General features: G+C 43.3%; 1 protein-coding gene across 3 annotated transcripts in view; it reads left to right on the top strand.

Moving 5' to 3' along the window:
- The window catches only part of LOC117489279 (NLR family CARD domain-containing protein 3-like), a 64,665-nt gene extending 50,475 nt beyond the window's left edge, over positions 1-14,190 (top strand). For all 3 annotated transcript variants that reach the window (XM_034138485.1, XM_034138484.1, XM_034138486.1), the window contains one exon: positions 13,619-14,190. In XM_034138485.1, coding sequence (XP_033994376.1) covers positions 13,619-14,160 — 542 coding nt within the window. In that variant the 3' untranslated portion in view covers positions 14,161-14,190. The remainder of the gene's footprint in view (positions 1-13,618) is intronic.
- The last annotated feature ends 2,602 nt before the right edge of the window (positions 14,191-16,792 follow it).

Raw genomic sequence — 16,792 nt, 5'->3', positions numbered from 1 at the left:
GTTTTTTTAAACCAAATAAACTACCCAGTATGAACACTTGTATAGCCCTTATTAAAAACATTCGTTCCTCAAGTTGTAAAAATGTGCTAATAACGTTATTCTGTGAGTTATTTCCCTCTGCATTATGAACGCCCATGTAACCCACGGGACCGCGCCGCCCGGCACGTTCATGTGATGTGACGTGTTCAGTACTACATGCGTTTTACCTTTACCCATGGATGCACAATAAGAACGGACCCATATCACCTTACCGTTCGGGTGTTCAGAGCAGAGCTCCCTGTTGGAGCGGCAGAGCGTGATGAAAAAGGTTTCTGTCGCAATATTATTTAAGGAATCGTTGAGCTAGCTAACTAGCATACATTGTCACTATCTGCTAACGTTAGCTTTAGCCTTCGTTTTCTAATAGTTTTTTTCATAGGCTATAAACAGAGGTGGTATAAGTATAGATCTTGTACTTGAGTAAAAGTAGAAGTACTCAGATCTGGTACTTTAGTAAAAGTAGAAGTACTCAGATATTGTACTTGAGTAAAAGTCGAAGTACTCAGGTCTTGTACTTGAGTAAAAGTAGAAGTACTCAGATCTTGTACTAGAGTAGCTAGCAGCTTTACTTTTTAGATAAAGATTAAAATCACAATTGATCATAACTCAAAATACATATATGTTTGTATATTACCAAGTTGTTTCATGTACAACCCACAAAAGTATCATGCTAAATGAAGCTCTGTTGCTTGGATATCACTAGATCCTGTTATCAGCGTAATATAAAAGTACATAACGATTTATGGCCACATTAGCATAATTACTAGCTAGTCGCTAGCTGCTAACTGCTGCGGCCGCCTCGTTAATATCAAATCCATCATAACAATCCAGTACCATGATGTCATGAACGTGCGGTGCTGTTACGTGTACACGTGTGACGTGCTTGATGTGAGCGAGCCTTTTTGGGGAGCATGGTTAAAGTTGCGCATGCTCTATGAGCGCACATACGGATACTTCTCAGGCATGCTGGGTAATCTGTGACGCTTCGCTCTCTCAAAAGTTGGGCCATTTTATCATCATGCGCCAATAAGCAACTCTCATAGGAATGAATGAGGCCCCGCCTCCCACGCTGTATCCAGTTCTTATTATACATCCATGGTTTACCAACCTGGTCTCACCAGAATGCGTGACTCCACCACGACTCCTTAACACCGCAGTGCGTGGTGGAGTCACAAACTTTGCTACATTTACGTGTCTGCACCACGCAAACAACACCAATGTAAAGTGAATGAGGCTCCTTTGTCGTGGTGCACACACGCATTTCTACAACGTCCCGCAGTGAGCTTTTATTCTATGAAACGTTTTGAAAATCTACTTTATAGCTTGCTCAGGCTTCTTTTATTTTATTTGTATTCATAATAATTTGTATTTTTCGTCAGAATGTAAAAATTACATTAGTTACGAATTTTTGTTCTCAAAAAACAGTGCATTGTGTGTAATACAACTGTGATTTTTATTAAATGAGTTAGTTTTTAAGGAAGGCCAGAGCTTCAGCTGTGTCAAATAGATTGTTCCCTTTAGTTAACGTTATGTAAAAGAGAATTATATTCCTATTTGATCATGTCCCCTTTATTGTATTACGGACGCAGAGAGCAATGTGAGCGTCCATTCCCATTGGATATCGGAGGATTTTACACCCGGAAGTAAGTATTCTCCTTACTGTCCATTGATTTTACAGTGATATCTGCACTACTCATCAACTCAAAAACACCAGATTATCCTTGTTAATTACACAACATTGATTGGTTTAAATTGTGTACAATGCTTTTGTATTTTACCCTTTCGATTCGGAGAAACAAATATTTTTTCTGAGTTTTTGGATGGCAGAAGACACTACACTACCCAGATTCCTCAGCTTTCGTTTGGGACTACACCATGTGCTTAACTTGACAAACCCCGTGATCAGTCCTCAAGCTCTGTGATTGGATGTTGGAGTGGCAGTGCGCAAAGTTTACACGGAGCGTCAAAAAGCACTTTGAAATGGAATGAAACCCATCGACGGCACACTATCCAAAACAGGAATTGAACGTGTCCTACCCCCCCCCCCCCCCCCCCCTTAGGTCACAGGCTCCTCCAACAGTGCAACACAATAAAACAAATACACAGAAAAAATAGTGCAAGTAAATACAAAAAGAAAAATAGTAAAATAGTAAAAAGTTAAATAGTGCACTAAGAGTCTATATACAAGTGATTGGAATATGTTATATTAGATAAATAATTTCTAAGTAGCAGCCAGATGAATGTTATGGATGTTGTTTCAAAGTTCTGGTGTTTAATAGTCTTCTGGCCTGTGGGATGAAGCTGTCCCTGAGTCTGGTGGTTTTAGTCCGGATGCCGCAGTACCGCCTGCCAGACGGCAGCAGACAGAACAGTTTGTGGCTGGGGTGATGGGGGTCTTTTATAATCCTGAAGGCTTTCTTTAAGGTTAACCTGGTATTTTTAATACATTTATTTTAGTTACTTTACAGATTTGGATTAATGGTGTGAAATATAAACAACCCTTAAATCAGACTTTAGTTACACCTGAGTAAAATTCAGTGAAGGTGATTGTCAAGTGCCAACAATCAGGCGAGATATTTGGTAGTATGTGCTTGAGAAGACTAAATATTTATCTGCAGATCCCTATAAAGCATATTCATTACTCGTTATTCTCTAATCGTTCATTAAAAACTGTATATAATGGCTATTTTGCACATCCCTTTCAAGATTTCAAGATTTTCAAAGGTTTATTGAAAAATCATATACACAACTACGGTGTAGTTATGCAATGAATGAAAAACTTGGGTCATAGGTTCCTCAACAGTGCATTACAAGACATCTATCAATATATGTGTATACTTCCACCATTAAACTGTCGTATTCTGCACATTTATTTTTCTATCTAAATACATCTTATAAGAGTATAATAAATATGTATAATATCAGTTAAAATAAGTGCTTCAACATAGTTAACATTGCAAGAAAGTTGATTGTCAAGTTCCAAAACAAACCATGCAATATATTAGACGTTAAGTACTTTGTCAGGCTTAATATCTGTAGATACGCCCAAAGCTTGTTTCTTATTTAAAAGAAGACCTTAACCTAAAGTATTCTTTAATGTTTAAATAAAGCCTTATTAGTTTGTCTGTTTTGCACATCCTCCTATCAGGCACTAAACTGTTTTATTGTAGAGATCACTTACAGTATCTTCTTGATATGTTCTATTCTATATTATTTATATCATTGACCTTCCACTTTCCCACTATATTAAGAGTATGTACTCTTAATATTTAAATGTTTTCATCAAATATAACACATTCAAAAGTGCTTTACAAAAATGAAAGACATTAAGAAAAAGGCATTTTAAAACAGTCATTAAAAAGCAACACAATCTACCTGCATTGCATTACTCTAAACGTGTAATAACGTGCTTTAACCAGTAGGAGGTGCGGGTTAAAAAGCTGTCAAGTTTACAGTGTTAACAAAATAAAATATACTGCTGTTTCTGGTTTAGTTTACGACGGATATATTCTGTTATTGTTTTGATATGTGTAACACAAAAGCGATGTAAAAAACCCACAGCAACACAGAAAAGATGGTCTTAACATGACCCAGCGGTCTAGTAGTTAATAAAAAACAATAATATCAAAACAAAATTGTACTACTAACTTTATTGTGAAATTAAAATAGAACGGTAAAAGAATAGTTTCCGGTCTATTCTGAGGCCCGGGTTGCATTCGAATAGTCCATTTACGGTAGCTTAGGAACCTTCCTAACGGAGTGAAATGACCCGGAAGTCCCTCAGTGGCAGCCATGATAAGTGCCGTTCGAATTCTCTAAATTAAAAGGAAAGGAGGTTTCAAACTTCCTTTATAACCTCCTTTAGCTTAGGAACCACTGGACCTCCCTAACCGAAAGGAGAGGAGAAAATGCTGCCCCACAATGCCTTGCGGCCGCAGCATTTGCCGTCACACAACAGTCGGCCGTTCACGGAAACAACCGATTATGAACGAGAAATGATATCATGAAAGTTACGGTGCTTATTAAGCATTTTAAAACGTATGTGGTAAGTTGCCAAAGTGCTTTGTTTTGAACGTTCATCAGTATTATAATCAAAAAGAGAAATATGAACGTTAGTTTTTACTGAAATGATCAAATAAAGTCAATTTTCATTTCACAGTCTTTACTGAGCTGTGTGGGGTTTGTTCAACTTTTAAAAGATGTTTGAATGGTGATATACACAGTGATAGATGTTAAGGACTAACGTTTATAATAAATACATTTGTATTGATTTTAAGATCTTTTCATACAATCATACGTATTGGGATCATTTGTATTAATGTGGACCGGAGGGAGAGGGTGACGAGCATAAGTTTCACTTTCCTTTTTTATTTCAATTTCAACTTTGGTCATGAAGAATATGTTTCTCTGTTGTCCCCGTTCATAAAGCATAAAACAACAGCATCAGAGCACGGTGCAGAGTCTCTAGATGAGTTTACAGTAGTCCCTCGTTCTTATTAAACATCCATGTTGTAGTCCGCTGTATAGAAAACTGTAGTTTCCATAGTTTCCCCACAGCAGCAGGCGCACATTTATGACCTCCGCTGGCGCATCATAGACACGTCGGATAGTGAAAGTGCAGTCGATTCTCTAAAGTACCGCAGTCTCTTCTCCTAAATCCTTTTGAATTCTCCTATCCACTATCCCTTAACCCCATGACGTTTCACTCCGAGGTCAAGGAATAGACGATAGGGTTAGAACTTAGGAGCTGTTTTTTTGGAGTATTCGAACGCAACCCCGATCTCTGTAGATAAATAAAGAACTACGACAGATGTGTAATGTTTAATGCAGCCGAACCATTTATTACAATGCATTCATGTGATGACTTTCAAAGAGTAAAGCAAGCACTGCTGAATAAAGTATGATTTTATCGTTTACGAAACATGGTGTAGTCCCAAATGATAGCTGAGGATTCTGGGTAGTGTAGTGTCTTCTGCCATCCAAAAACTCCGAAATAATATTGGTTTCTCCGAATAGAAAGGGGAAAATACAAAAGCATTGCACACAATTTAAACCAATCAATGTTGTGTAATTAACAAGGATAATCTGGTGTTTTTGAGTTGATGAGTAGAGCAGATATCACTGTAAAATCAATGGACAGTAAGGGGAATAGTTACTTCTGGGTGTAAAATCCTCCGTTATCCAATGGGAATGGACGCTCAGCTCTTTGGGTCCGTAATACAATAAAGGGGACATGATCAAATAGGAATATAATTATCTTTTAAATAACGTTAACTAAAGGGAACAATCTATTTGACACAGCTGAAGCTCTGGCCTTCCTTAAAAACGAACTCATTTAATAAAAATCACAGTTGTATTACACACAATGCATTGTTTTTTGAGAACAAACATTGGTGAATAATGCACCATAATGCATTCTGACGAAAAATAAAAATCATTATGAATACAAATAAAATAAAAGAAGCCTCCTGTGAGTTACTACAAGCTATAAAGTAGATTTTAAAAACGTTTTATAGAATAAAAGCTCACTGCTGGACGTTGTAGAAATGCGTGTGTGCACCACGACAAAGGAGCCTCATTCACTTTACATTGGTGTTGTTTGCGTGGTGCAGACACGTAAATGTAGCAAAGTTCGTGACTCCACCACGCAATGCGGTGTTAAGGAGTCGTGGTGGAGTCACGCATTCTGGTGAGACCAGGTTGGGTTTACACATGTGCGTTCATGACAGGACATTATTGCGGTCGCATCGTCACATGCATAATTACCATCGTCACAGAGAGAATGCGTTCGTGAAGAATGTGAGCACTACAATCAAACATGTGGGAAGAGGGGGGGCGGCGCCCCTAGCGCCCATTATGGGCCGGCCGCCACTGATCCTCATCAAACCCATTCGACATCCTGTATGTGATTCCACATCAAACATGATGTATTCTGTGTTGATGATCAGAACCAAGCTAATATAAAGTCCAACGACTGTACTTCCTGTCTCCGTGTCAACTCGCTAACCGGAGTGCTGTTTTGGATAAAGCGGCTCCAGCACAAACATCACAACACACATAAGATTCCCCAATACTGTGTTAGCAACTGAAAACAACTGTAGTATAAAATGACAGGATACAAGCAATGAAGAGGAGTTACAGCTACATTTCAACAAATATATCCACGAAGGATATATCAGGTGTTTTGCACTTTGTGTGTGTGGTTCTGTGAATTGTGTTTAGTGTTTTGAGAAAATGAGCCCTGTTGTCAAAAAACGTGTTTTAGAGATTGAGAAAAACTGTCATTTGTAGTAAAATACTTGGAACAGGTGGACGATTTCTTTTTTTTAATCAATATGTTTATTGATTTTCAGCATACAAAAAAATCACATACATAAGACGAAAACATAGAGCCAAAAGCAATACATACATATGCACAGGACAACTACATTACTTTACATTAAAGAAAAATAACAACACTAAATTAATTTGGTACATACATACAACAAGGGCACTTTGATACATCGGCAACCATCCAGTTTTCCAGCAATAGGACCGTATTTCTGCAGAGGCTATCACAGTAATTTACATTTGAACATATTATAACATATTATCTTGCCCCAGGTTCGTTCAGAAATTGAGATCGGTCGTTGTTCTTGGTATACTGTATAAAACGTCCCCAGACCTTCTGGAACAGTTCTTGTTTGTCTTTAAGAATGTAAGTGATTTTTTCTAAAGGCAGACATAGAGAACGTTTCCTAAACCACTGTGCAATACTAGGTTTGCCCAACTTTTTCTATGTTAAGGCAATCACTCTTTTTGCTTGTAGTAAACAGATATCTATAAAAACTTGTTCATAACGCTGTATGTTATGTCCATCCGGATATAGGCCAAGTAGGAACATTTTTGGTTCCAGCTTTAAGCTGATCAATACAATATTCTGTACTGTTACCCTAACCTAGACAATGGAACAGTGTGCCTTTTTCTTCCCCACATCTGGTGCACGTGTCTGGGATATTAGCATTACATTTATTCAGTTTTTCTGGTGTAATATACACTCTCATTACCCAATTGTATTGCAGCAGCTTTAAGGCCCTTACACACCAGGCCGATATCGGCCGTCTTGGGTTGTCTGGCGACAACGCGTTCCTTGTCGCCCAAAGTCAATTTGGTGTGTCCCGAACCCTCGGCCGTGACACGCCTTATTTGGCCTTTCACGGTCGACACCCGGCCGATTCAACATGTTGAATCGGCCGTGTGTCTGACACAAGCTATCAGGCCAAGAAACCACTCTGATCAGCTGTTCAGCTAGCAAATGAGAAGCGAAACGGAAGTGAGGGACGTAAACAAACGATTTAAGAAGGCACAGGACAGCAGCTAAACACCAGCAGGTGATACTTAAATACATCAAACATAGCCCTTAAATGTCCTCTCTTACCTCCCACACATAGCAGGGACATCTCTGATATCGGCGGGAGCGTCCCCGGCTGTCCTCTGCTGAGAGCTCCGTGATTTTTTTGGTCAAGTCCGGTTTATTTGTCAGTATAAAGTTGCAGGATTAGTCTCAAGTACCTCAACATTGTCCTTAAGTACAGTGTCTAAGTAAATGAGATAGTGTCTACTGCTGTTCATTTACCTATTGTGAGTCGCCTCGGATAAAAGCATCACATGGAAATGTAAATTTAGCAAGAAGTGGCCATTACTACATTGCTGACTCAATAAACTACACACCCGCCAGAACACTGCGATCATCAGATGCAGGTCTATTAACTGTGAGTTTATAGTATGTCTGCACTTTATGTGCTCATTTCATCATTCATGTATTTTTATATTCTAAAACATGTTTTCGATGGACGAGAGTGAAAATGGAACGCACACGCTATTGCTGTTTGTTTATATCACAGTCTGTTCTTCTTCTCTTTCTTCCGGTTGTTGCCTATTTTGAATGACGAATACACACTACCACCGCCTGCTGGTAAGGAGAGTTATTGCCACTCACGCATGCGCAGTTCGTACGTGCTCGGCTGAAGTAAAGCGGTGTATTTCAATGCGACACACGGCCAAGACGCAGGAGAACTCGTCGATGGAACTGTCGGTGTCGGGTGTCGGCGAGTTCTCTGGTGACTGCCTGGTGTGTCAGGGCCTTTAGACGCGTATTACCCGCCTGTGTTTGGGCCTTACAAACTGTGCTCCACTGTTCCAATGTTAGATCTTCGTGTAAGTCAGTTTTCCAGGCATTAAGTCTAGAGTTCGAAGATTCTGGGGAGAACGCCAGCAGGAGATCAAAGAATTCAGATATGATGTCCTTCCCAAAGGGGTTTTTAATTAAAACTTTCTCCAATATAGACAGAGGAGGAGCCAGCATGAGTCGATCCTGATTCGCTCCAACAAAGCTCCTGAGTTGCAGATATTTAAAAAAATGTTTACGAGGGATATCGTATTTACTGACAAGTTCCTCAAATGATCAAAAGTTCCCATTATAACTTCCAAACATGTCTTTTAACTGTGCCACCCCCTTTTCAGCCCATAGTCTAAAACCCCCATCGGCATTCCCTGGCGCAAAAAGAGTATTTCCCCAGATCGGGCTAAACCAGGAGAGAGAAGATGGTTCGTTCATATATTGTTTAACCTCCTGCCAGACACCAATCATATTTTTAACTGTAGGGTTAGGTGTAGTTTTTTTTAAGGTTTTTAGGGTTGTCAGAATATAGATAAGTGGGAAGTGGGAGCTTTAAGGAGCACGACTCAACATCCCTCCACGCCGGAGGCCTCTCCTCTGTGTAGTAAAACATCAATGTTCTCAGCTGAGCTGCCCAGTAGTACCACAACATGTTAGGGAACTGTAATCCTCCTCTATCATAAGGCAAGTCCAAGAGAGACACATGGAGCCTGGGGCGTCTGTTATTCCATATAAAATCACTAAACATTTTCTTCATTCTAGGAAAAAGATCTGGTGGGGGTGGCAGGGGGATATTTTGAAATAAATATAACAGCTTGGGGAGAACATTTCTTTTGAGTATATTAATTCTACCCATTAGAGAGATCGGAAGGTTTGTCCATCTATCAACTGATTTGGAAATAGACTCTATAGTCGGATTATAGTTAGAGTTCACAATATCTTCCAATTTGGAAAAATCTGAATACCCACATAAGTAAAAGTATTTACTGTTCTAAAATGGCCAGCATGTTTGGGTGGGTTAGACCTTTCTTCCGAGTTAAGGAGCATTATGGAGGATTTTGAATTATTTACTTTTTAACCCGATATATGGTTAAACCCTTTAATCAAATCCATAAGGGCCGGTATAGAATTCTCCAGATTTCTAAGGAAGAGAATCACGTCATCAGCGTAAAGAGCTATTCGATGGTCAAACCCTCCATTCAGGGGCATAAGGTGGTGTGTGTGTGAAAAATGCATTCAGTAAAAACGATTGCATTTATCCCAGAGTACGAGTCATCCCTACAATTCCACATTTCCCCATAATGTCCATTTCAAAGAGACGGCATTATGACGAGACACGCAACCCCCCCCCCCCCCCCCCCCCCCCCCCCCCCAGAGAGCGGGCCGCGGTGCGTTCGAGGACCTCAGTGTGAATCTGCCCTTTTTTGTGTCAGCCCCCCATGAGCCAATCTTTCTGTTATGGAAGGTTTGGCGGTGGAGTGGGCCACCACAGAGTACCACAGTTTCATATTGCACATCTCCTAACGCAGTGTTATGGGGAATGGAAGCGCAGCTGTGTATTAACGGAGTGGATGGACAGGACGCTGAGACTGGGTTATTCACTCCAGTTTTGCAGCATCCCTCCTCCGTTCACAGGCATAAGAGAGGCGAATCTATCATCCCGAGGGGAGATAGGTTTCCTCTCGGCAGAGGTTCAGGCCCTGTTGCAAAAACAGGCAGTGTCTGCTGTGCGCGCTCAAGACAGAGAGGAAGGGCACTATTCCCTGTACTTCCTGGTTCCTAGGAAGACAGGAGAATTCAGGCACATTCTGGATCTTCGCAGCCTGAATCTCCACATTGGTGCAGCCAGGCGATTGGTTCACAACCATCGACCTGAAGGACGCTTACTTTCATGTCAAAATTGCTCCAAAGCACAGAAAGTATTTGCGTTTTGCCTTCCAGGGTGTAGCCTACGAGTACAACAGATTACCGTTCGGCTACTCCCTATCCCCACGCACGTTCAGCAAATGTGTGGCCACTACGCTCCAGCCGCTGCACGTCCATGGCATGAGAGTTTTCTTTTACCTGGACGACCTCATAATCCAGGGAACAGGCAATGTTTTGCACAGCACAATTGGTCCTATACATAACCGAGTTGGGCTTTGCGATCAATTGGAAAAAGAGCACCCCCATACCTCGCCAACAGGCGTTGTATTTGGGAGTGGTGCTTGATGCAGGCGCGCTGCGCGCCACCCTGTCAGAGAGCAGGCGTGCGTCCCGGCTTCGGGCGGTGCACAGGCTGCGACAGGGGGCGACAGTGACAGCTTTAACTGTCATGCAGACTCTGGGTCTCATGGCGGCTGCTCACTTTGTGGTCCCGCTCGGGTTACTGCATATGCGCCGCCTGCAGAGGTGGTTCTCCAGCCTGCGTTTAGATCCCAAGAGGCACAAACGACGTCTGGTGACCATCCCCCCCCCTCCGGTTCTGGGGGTCCCCGGATCACCTCCGAAGGGGGTCTCCACTGGGACTGGTGACTTCCTACATCACAGTGTTCACGGAGAACAGGACGGGGAGGGGCCTGCCTGAAGAGAGCTATAGGTGTACTGTAGGGTATTTTTATTATATGTAATATGTTATGTTTTATTATACGACCAAAAATCGTTTAAAAATGTGCTATATAAATAAGACTTGATTTGATTTGATTTGATAGGTGGGCGCTGGTCTCTAACAGAGACACGGCACAGCAACCTCCTAGAGCTGCGGGCAGTAGTGTTGGTCCTCCAGCATTTCAGACCCTTACTTCAGGGGAGACATGTAATGGTCAGCACCACAGTGGCATATATCAACAGGCAGGGCGGAGTCCGCTCCGCCGCTTTGTTGACCACGGTGGAGAAATTGTGGTTATGGGCTTCAGAGGTGGTGTTATCTCTGAGAGCCCTCCACATCCCGGGACTGGAGAACAGGGGGGCCGACCTCATGTCGAGGGGCGGCCCCCTGCCAGGCAAGTGGGCGCTTCACCCGGAGGTGATGAAGCAGATCTGGGCCCAGTTCGGGAGAGCGGAAGTGGACCTGTTCGCCAGCCGGCGCAACAGCCACTGTGCCAGCCATGGCCCTGAGCGACGACCCGCCCTTGGGGGTGGATGCGTTTGCACACGAGCCATGGCCAAGAAAGCTGCTCTACGCCTTTCCACCGCTGCGTCTCATTCTCCCTCTCCTGGGGAGAGTGAGGCGAGAACGCCTGTCAGTCATCCTAGTAGCGCGGATCGCGTCGGGGCGCCGTGGTACTCAAAGATGACACAGATGAAGGTGGGCCAGCCCTGGGCGCTTCCCCAGTTCGGGGGGGTCTCAAGAGGCAGGTGCAATGGAGACCACCCTCTCCAGGCTTGGCTCCTGAGAGGGACAGGCTGAGACAGGGTGGATTGTCTGTCAGTGTTATTCAGTCCATCCAGGCAGCTAGAGCTGGATCCAGCCACAGCCTATTTTGTCTTACTTACAGTTACTGGTGGACAGAGGGCTTGCTCATTCCACAGTGAAAGTGTATGCAGCAGCCATCTCGTCCTGCCATGAGGGATTTGGCGGCAGGTCAGCCTTTAGTCAGCCACTAATGTTGCATGTTCACAGAACCATTTGAGCCTCTGGAGCTCTCCTCCCTGAAAGCACTGTCGTGGAAGACTGTGTTGCTACTTGCCTTAACATCAGCCAAGAGAGTGTCCGAGTTAACCGCTCTATCGGTGCACCCAAGTTGTTTGTTGATCCAGGGTGACCGGAGCGGGGCGACACTCAGACCGAAACCCTCCTTTGTGCCCAAGAGCCTAAGGAGTGTGTTCAGGTCGAGGGCTATTCAGTTGGGGGGCTTTAATCTTCCACCCCAAGGCTAAATTGCACCTCCTCTGCCCGGTGTGTGCGCTAGCATGTTATGTGGAGCCCACGGCTGCCCTTAGACGCACTGAACAGCTGTTTGTGTGCTTCGGGGGCAGGGTGATCGGGAAAGCTCTGTCCAAGAAACGCCTGGCAGGCTGGCTCTGTGAGTGCATTGCACATGCCTATGGACAGGCGGGGAGAGCCTTCCCCACAGGGGTCCGTGCACACTCTACACGAGCTATGGCTGTGTCAACAGCCTTATTTAACTGCGTGAGTGTGGAGGACATATGCACGGCGGCGTCTTGGTCAACGCCAGGCCCCATTCATAAAGTTTTATGGACATGTCTTGGACATGTCTGGCTCCTTTTCATCGTCTGTGCTTGCTGGGTCAACACAGGACTGGTGAGGAGGGAGAGGGGGGCTGTGGGTCAGTGGGCATCTGACCCCCTCCCCGGGCGTAATGCGCTTACGTTTCCCCGGGCCCCCGGTTCCGGGGGACGTGGCTCGCACTGGGCCCATAGGGGCTGGAAGACTCTTTCCCCCTGCTTTAGGGCAGGAGGGGGGAGCCCTCTACGTCATAGTCCATACACGGTCTTCACGAGGTGAGCGTGTCTGAGTGTGGGACATCGGGCACTTGCGCTCTCCCCGTGCTCCTTAGGGACTCGGGAGAGGTGGTGCATAGTGAGCCCATACGGGGCTGAGCCCTCAGCGTTGTTTTCCAAGCATACCTTCGCGAGGTAGGTGCGTCAGAGTGTGCTCTGTCAGCCGCAGCGCAGCCCCAACTTCTCCACGGTTACGACCGAGGGAGAGGTGAGTGAGGCGCAGCGGCTGCTAACCAGAAAGCCGGTCAGAGACAGTGAGATGGAACAGTGTTGTTGTGCGTGTATACATCGGGGCTCCGCCTACTGTACCCATAGAGTCCAGTAGAGGGCGGAGCCTGTGAGAGATATAACGAGGGGTTATGTATGGTAACCCTTGTTATATAAGCACAGGCAGAGCCCTCTACTCGGGGGGCCCTGTCTGTCCTAAGCTGCTCGTTGAAGAGAAGTGTAGGATGACGGGAACGGGAGGCCTAGCCGCCTTATATACGGTGGGCTTTCTATAGAAATCTCAGTAGGTGAATGCTTGCATGATAAGGTAGTACCCATAGAGTCCAGTAGAGGGCTCCACCTGTGCTTATATAACAAGGGTTACCATACGTAATCCCTCGTTTTGAGCTCAGGCTCTTTGAGTGTGAGTTTAACTAATTATGCTTTATGTGAGATTTTAGTGTTAGCAACTGAAAAAAACTGTAATATAATTTAAACATGTTCCTGTGAAAGCTTCTTCACATTAGACTCTTTGGATAGTGACAGTATATCAACAGCTGAACGCTGATGCTCTTTCCCTTTTCTTATCTCTTATTTTACAATAATAAGTATTAGGTCTGAGATCATTGATGGATCACCTACTGATGAAGATCAGGTTGTTAGACATCATTCTCAGTGAATATGAGACGTCAGTCTGAATGATTTCTGTGATTGTCAGTAAAGTAGTTAATAAATGAACAGATGATAACCTGCAGCTGTTCTCTCCATCAGATGCCTGTGTACTGGAGCTGGACACAAACACAGCATACAGGAAACTCAAACTGTCTGACAACAACAGGACGGTGACACGTGTGGAGGAGGAGCAGCGATATCCTGATCATCCAGAGAGGTTTAACTCCCGTCCTCAGCTGATGTGCAGAGAAGCTCTGACTGGTCGCTGTTACTGGGAGGTCGAGTGGAGAGGAGGGGTTCATATATCAGTGACTTACAGAGGAATCAGCAGAGGAGACAGTGAGGACTGTAGGTTTGGAGAGAATGATCAGTCCTGGAGTCTGCTCTGCTGGGGTGGTGGTTACTCTGTCTGTCACAATAAGACAGCAACACACTTTTCCTCCTTCTCCTCCTCCTCCTCCCCCTCTGGTAGAGTAGCAGTGTATGTGGATCATCCTGCTGGCTCTCTCTCCTTCTACAGAGTCTCCTCTGACACACTGATCCACCTCCACACCTTCAGAACCACATTCACTGAACCTCTCTATGCTGGGTTTGGGTTCTGGTCTGGTTCCTCAGTGTCTCTGGTTCCTCTGCAGGTCTGAGAGTCTCTCCTCAGTGTCTCTGGTTCCTCTGCAGGTCTGAGAGTCTCTCCTCAGTGTCTCTGGTTCCTCTGCAGGTCTGAGAGTCTCTCCTCAGTGTCTCTGGTTCCTCTGCAGGTCTGAGAGTCTCTCCTCAGTGTCTCTGGTTCCTCTGCAGGTCTGAGAGTCTCTCCTCAGTGTCTCTGGTTCCTCTGCAGGTCTGAGAGTCTCTCCTCAGTGTCTCTGGTTCCTCTGCAGGTCTGAGAGTCTCTCCTCAGTGTCTCTGGTTCCTCTGCAGGTCTGAGAGTCTCTCCTGACGACAGAAACTGACTGCAGATCAGCTGCTGAAATCAGTTCAGTGTGTTCACCATCACACACATCTGTCTCACACACACACCTGTCTCACACACACTCTGCACTGGGAAGCAGATCTGTCTCAAACGTGTCTCCCTATGATTAACATGGTCTTTACTCATAAAGACACATGTAACATTTCTGTTTGGATTCACAAAATGGCGTCTTGTGTTTATAATGGTAAACATCTGAAAACCAATTGGCTTCTTTGCTTCTTCTGGTAATATCTGGAATCATACTGTAATGTTCTGAATGTCAAACTGTGATCTTTTTCTTCCAATGTTTCTAAATATTGTTGAATAAAAGACTCTCTCTTGATTCTGAGGCTGAGCTTTAGTTTATTGATCACTTTGATCACGAATGGTGTGTTCACCGGGCAGCCACGTTTAACTCTTTAAACTACGGACCGGCCAATCAAGTCACTGCTTTATTTATGTCTTTCTGACCTTATGGGCCACCAGATCAATCATTATATTTCTTTGGTCCGTTTGGAACAAAGTAGGACTTTTTTTATCAACAACTTAAAATAGGAAATCCATGTATATAGTATGTGTCATGTGATCAGGAGTGGAGTGCTATTTTTAATACCAGAGCGCGGTTGTAGCTTGTTTTGAAGTTGATGATGCACAGCCCCACCTAGTGTCAGCAGAAAGTATTACAAATAATGATTACAAAAAATTAAATAAATAAATAAATATATTTTAAGATCATGGTTAATCATCCGATTCGTCTGTACATTGCTGTGTTAGTCTATGTTCTTCTAATTAGTGTCTACAGTGTGTGCCTATTGAGCTGTTTAGAGCCATGTGGGACAAAACCTGATCATGCCCCTCCCTCTCACTGTCTAACTGAATGGTGATTGTAAAAACTACACTGCGCATGCTCAGAGTATTTTCCTATTTAATGTGTGTGGCAAAAAAATAATGACCATAGGGGCACTGAGCTGCCATCCCTACCATACGTCATCTCACATCATTCAGAGCTGATTGGCTGTAAGTATGTGTGCCGCGAAAAGTGTGGTGTGTGAAGAGGAGACGAGAGAGCTGCAGTGACGCGTCCTAAAACCCGGAAGTAAGCTGAGTTTGGCTTCCCTCGACAAAAAAGCAATGAGATTTCTCCATAGGATTTTAGAAAATAGCTCGAAATAAGATCTGTGGGAAACATACCTGTTAGATAAATGCACGTTTTGTTCAGCCGGATAACATCTACACGTCTACCCTACTTATATAATTTTTGAATCATAAATCTATGGATTAGATTTATGATAAACTTTTGAAACTACAAGAAGATAAGGAGGACTTTTACAAAAAAGTAATAGAATTTTTTGTCCAGAAGGATAGGCAAATGGACTTCATCTTCAAGTCAAGGTAAGACCGCAATTTGATTGAAAATGGGATCTTACTAAGAGAGAACAATTCAATATTTAAATGATAAAATTAAATTTTTTGGGTATCCTTTTGTTGAACTGTCTGTTTAAAATTAATCGAAGCATCAGACTGAAAAAGCTTTTGAAAATAATATTATATTTTGGTTTAGGTCAAAATGTAATATTTGTAAACCTGAAGAGTCAGTGCCAGTGCCTCACCAGCCATGAACCTCACTGCACGTCACTGCAGAAGCTTATATATAGACATCTAAGTTTTTTGTGCCCCCACCACTTTTGTCCTCCTCCTATAAAAATGTTCAAAAAGTGCTCAAACTTCACATGTGTGCTAACAGTCCAGCCGTGAAGACATCTACGGGACATGCCGTTGCCATGGCAACACAATGCCCGCCATGAAACACGGTTTTCTCATAACTTCAGTGAAAATGCTCCAAATGGCCCAAAACTTCACAAGTTTGGTAACACAGCCATCAACGCATCTAAGCGTATTATGGGATGTCATCAAATGCCGTTGGCATGGCGACAGATCATTCGCCATCAAGTTAGTTCAAAAGTTTGCATTTCAAATATTCTGCTGCTTTTCCAAGCCTTTTTTACTTTCTTTTCTTCTCTCATCACACATTCAAGCCCCCAGTGTTCATGTATCATTTCAATCTAAATTCTTCACTTTCTTCTTACACATTACATTTCAGCATAGCAGTTTAGCGTCAGCTTTTCAGCATAAAGCATTCCCACTAGCAATTTCTTCAGGAATTGCATTCTCTAGTTCCTAATGTTTTTCATCATAGTGCTAATATATTGTTTAAAGTCTTGATATAAATGTACAAAATGTGGTTTGGAGTCAGCCCATTTCTTTTTATGGATATTAAATTTCCCTAAAAATACAATTAACTGCACAAAAAAGACAAGATCTGCATC

The sequence above is a fragment of the Trematomus bernacchii genome, unplaced genomic scaffold (genome assembly GCF_902827165.1).
Source record: "Trematomus bernacchii unplaced genomic scaffold, fTreBer1.1, whole genome shotgun sequence".
Lineage (NCBI taxonomy): Eukaryota > Metazoa > Chordata > Actinopteri > Perciformes > Nototheniidae > Trematomus > Trematomus bernacchii.
Note: the sequence above shows the minus strand (reverse complement) of the source record. Positions and strands in the feature narration are given on the sequence as shown.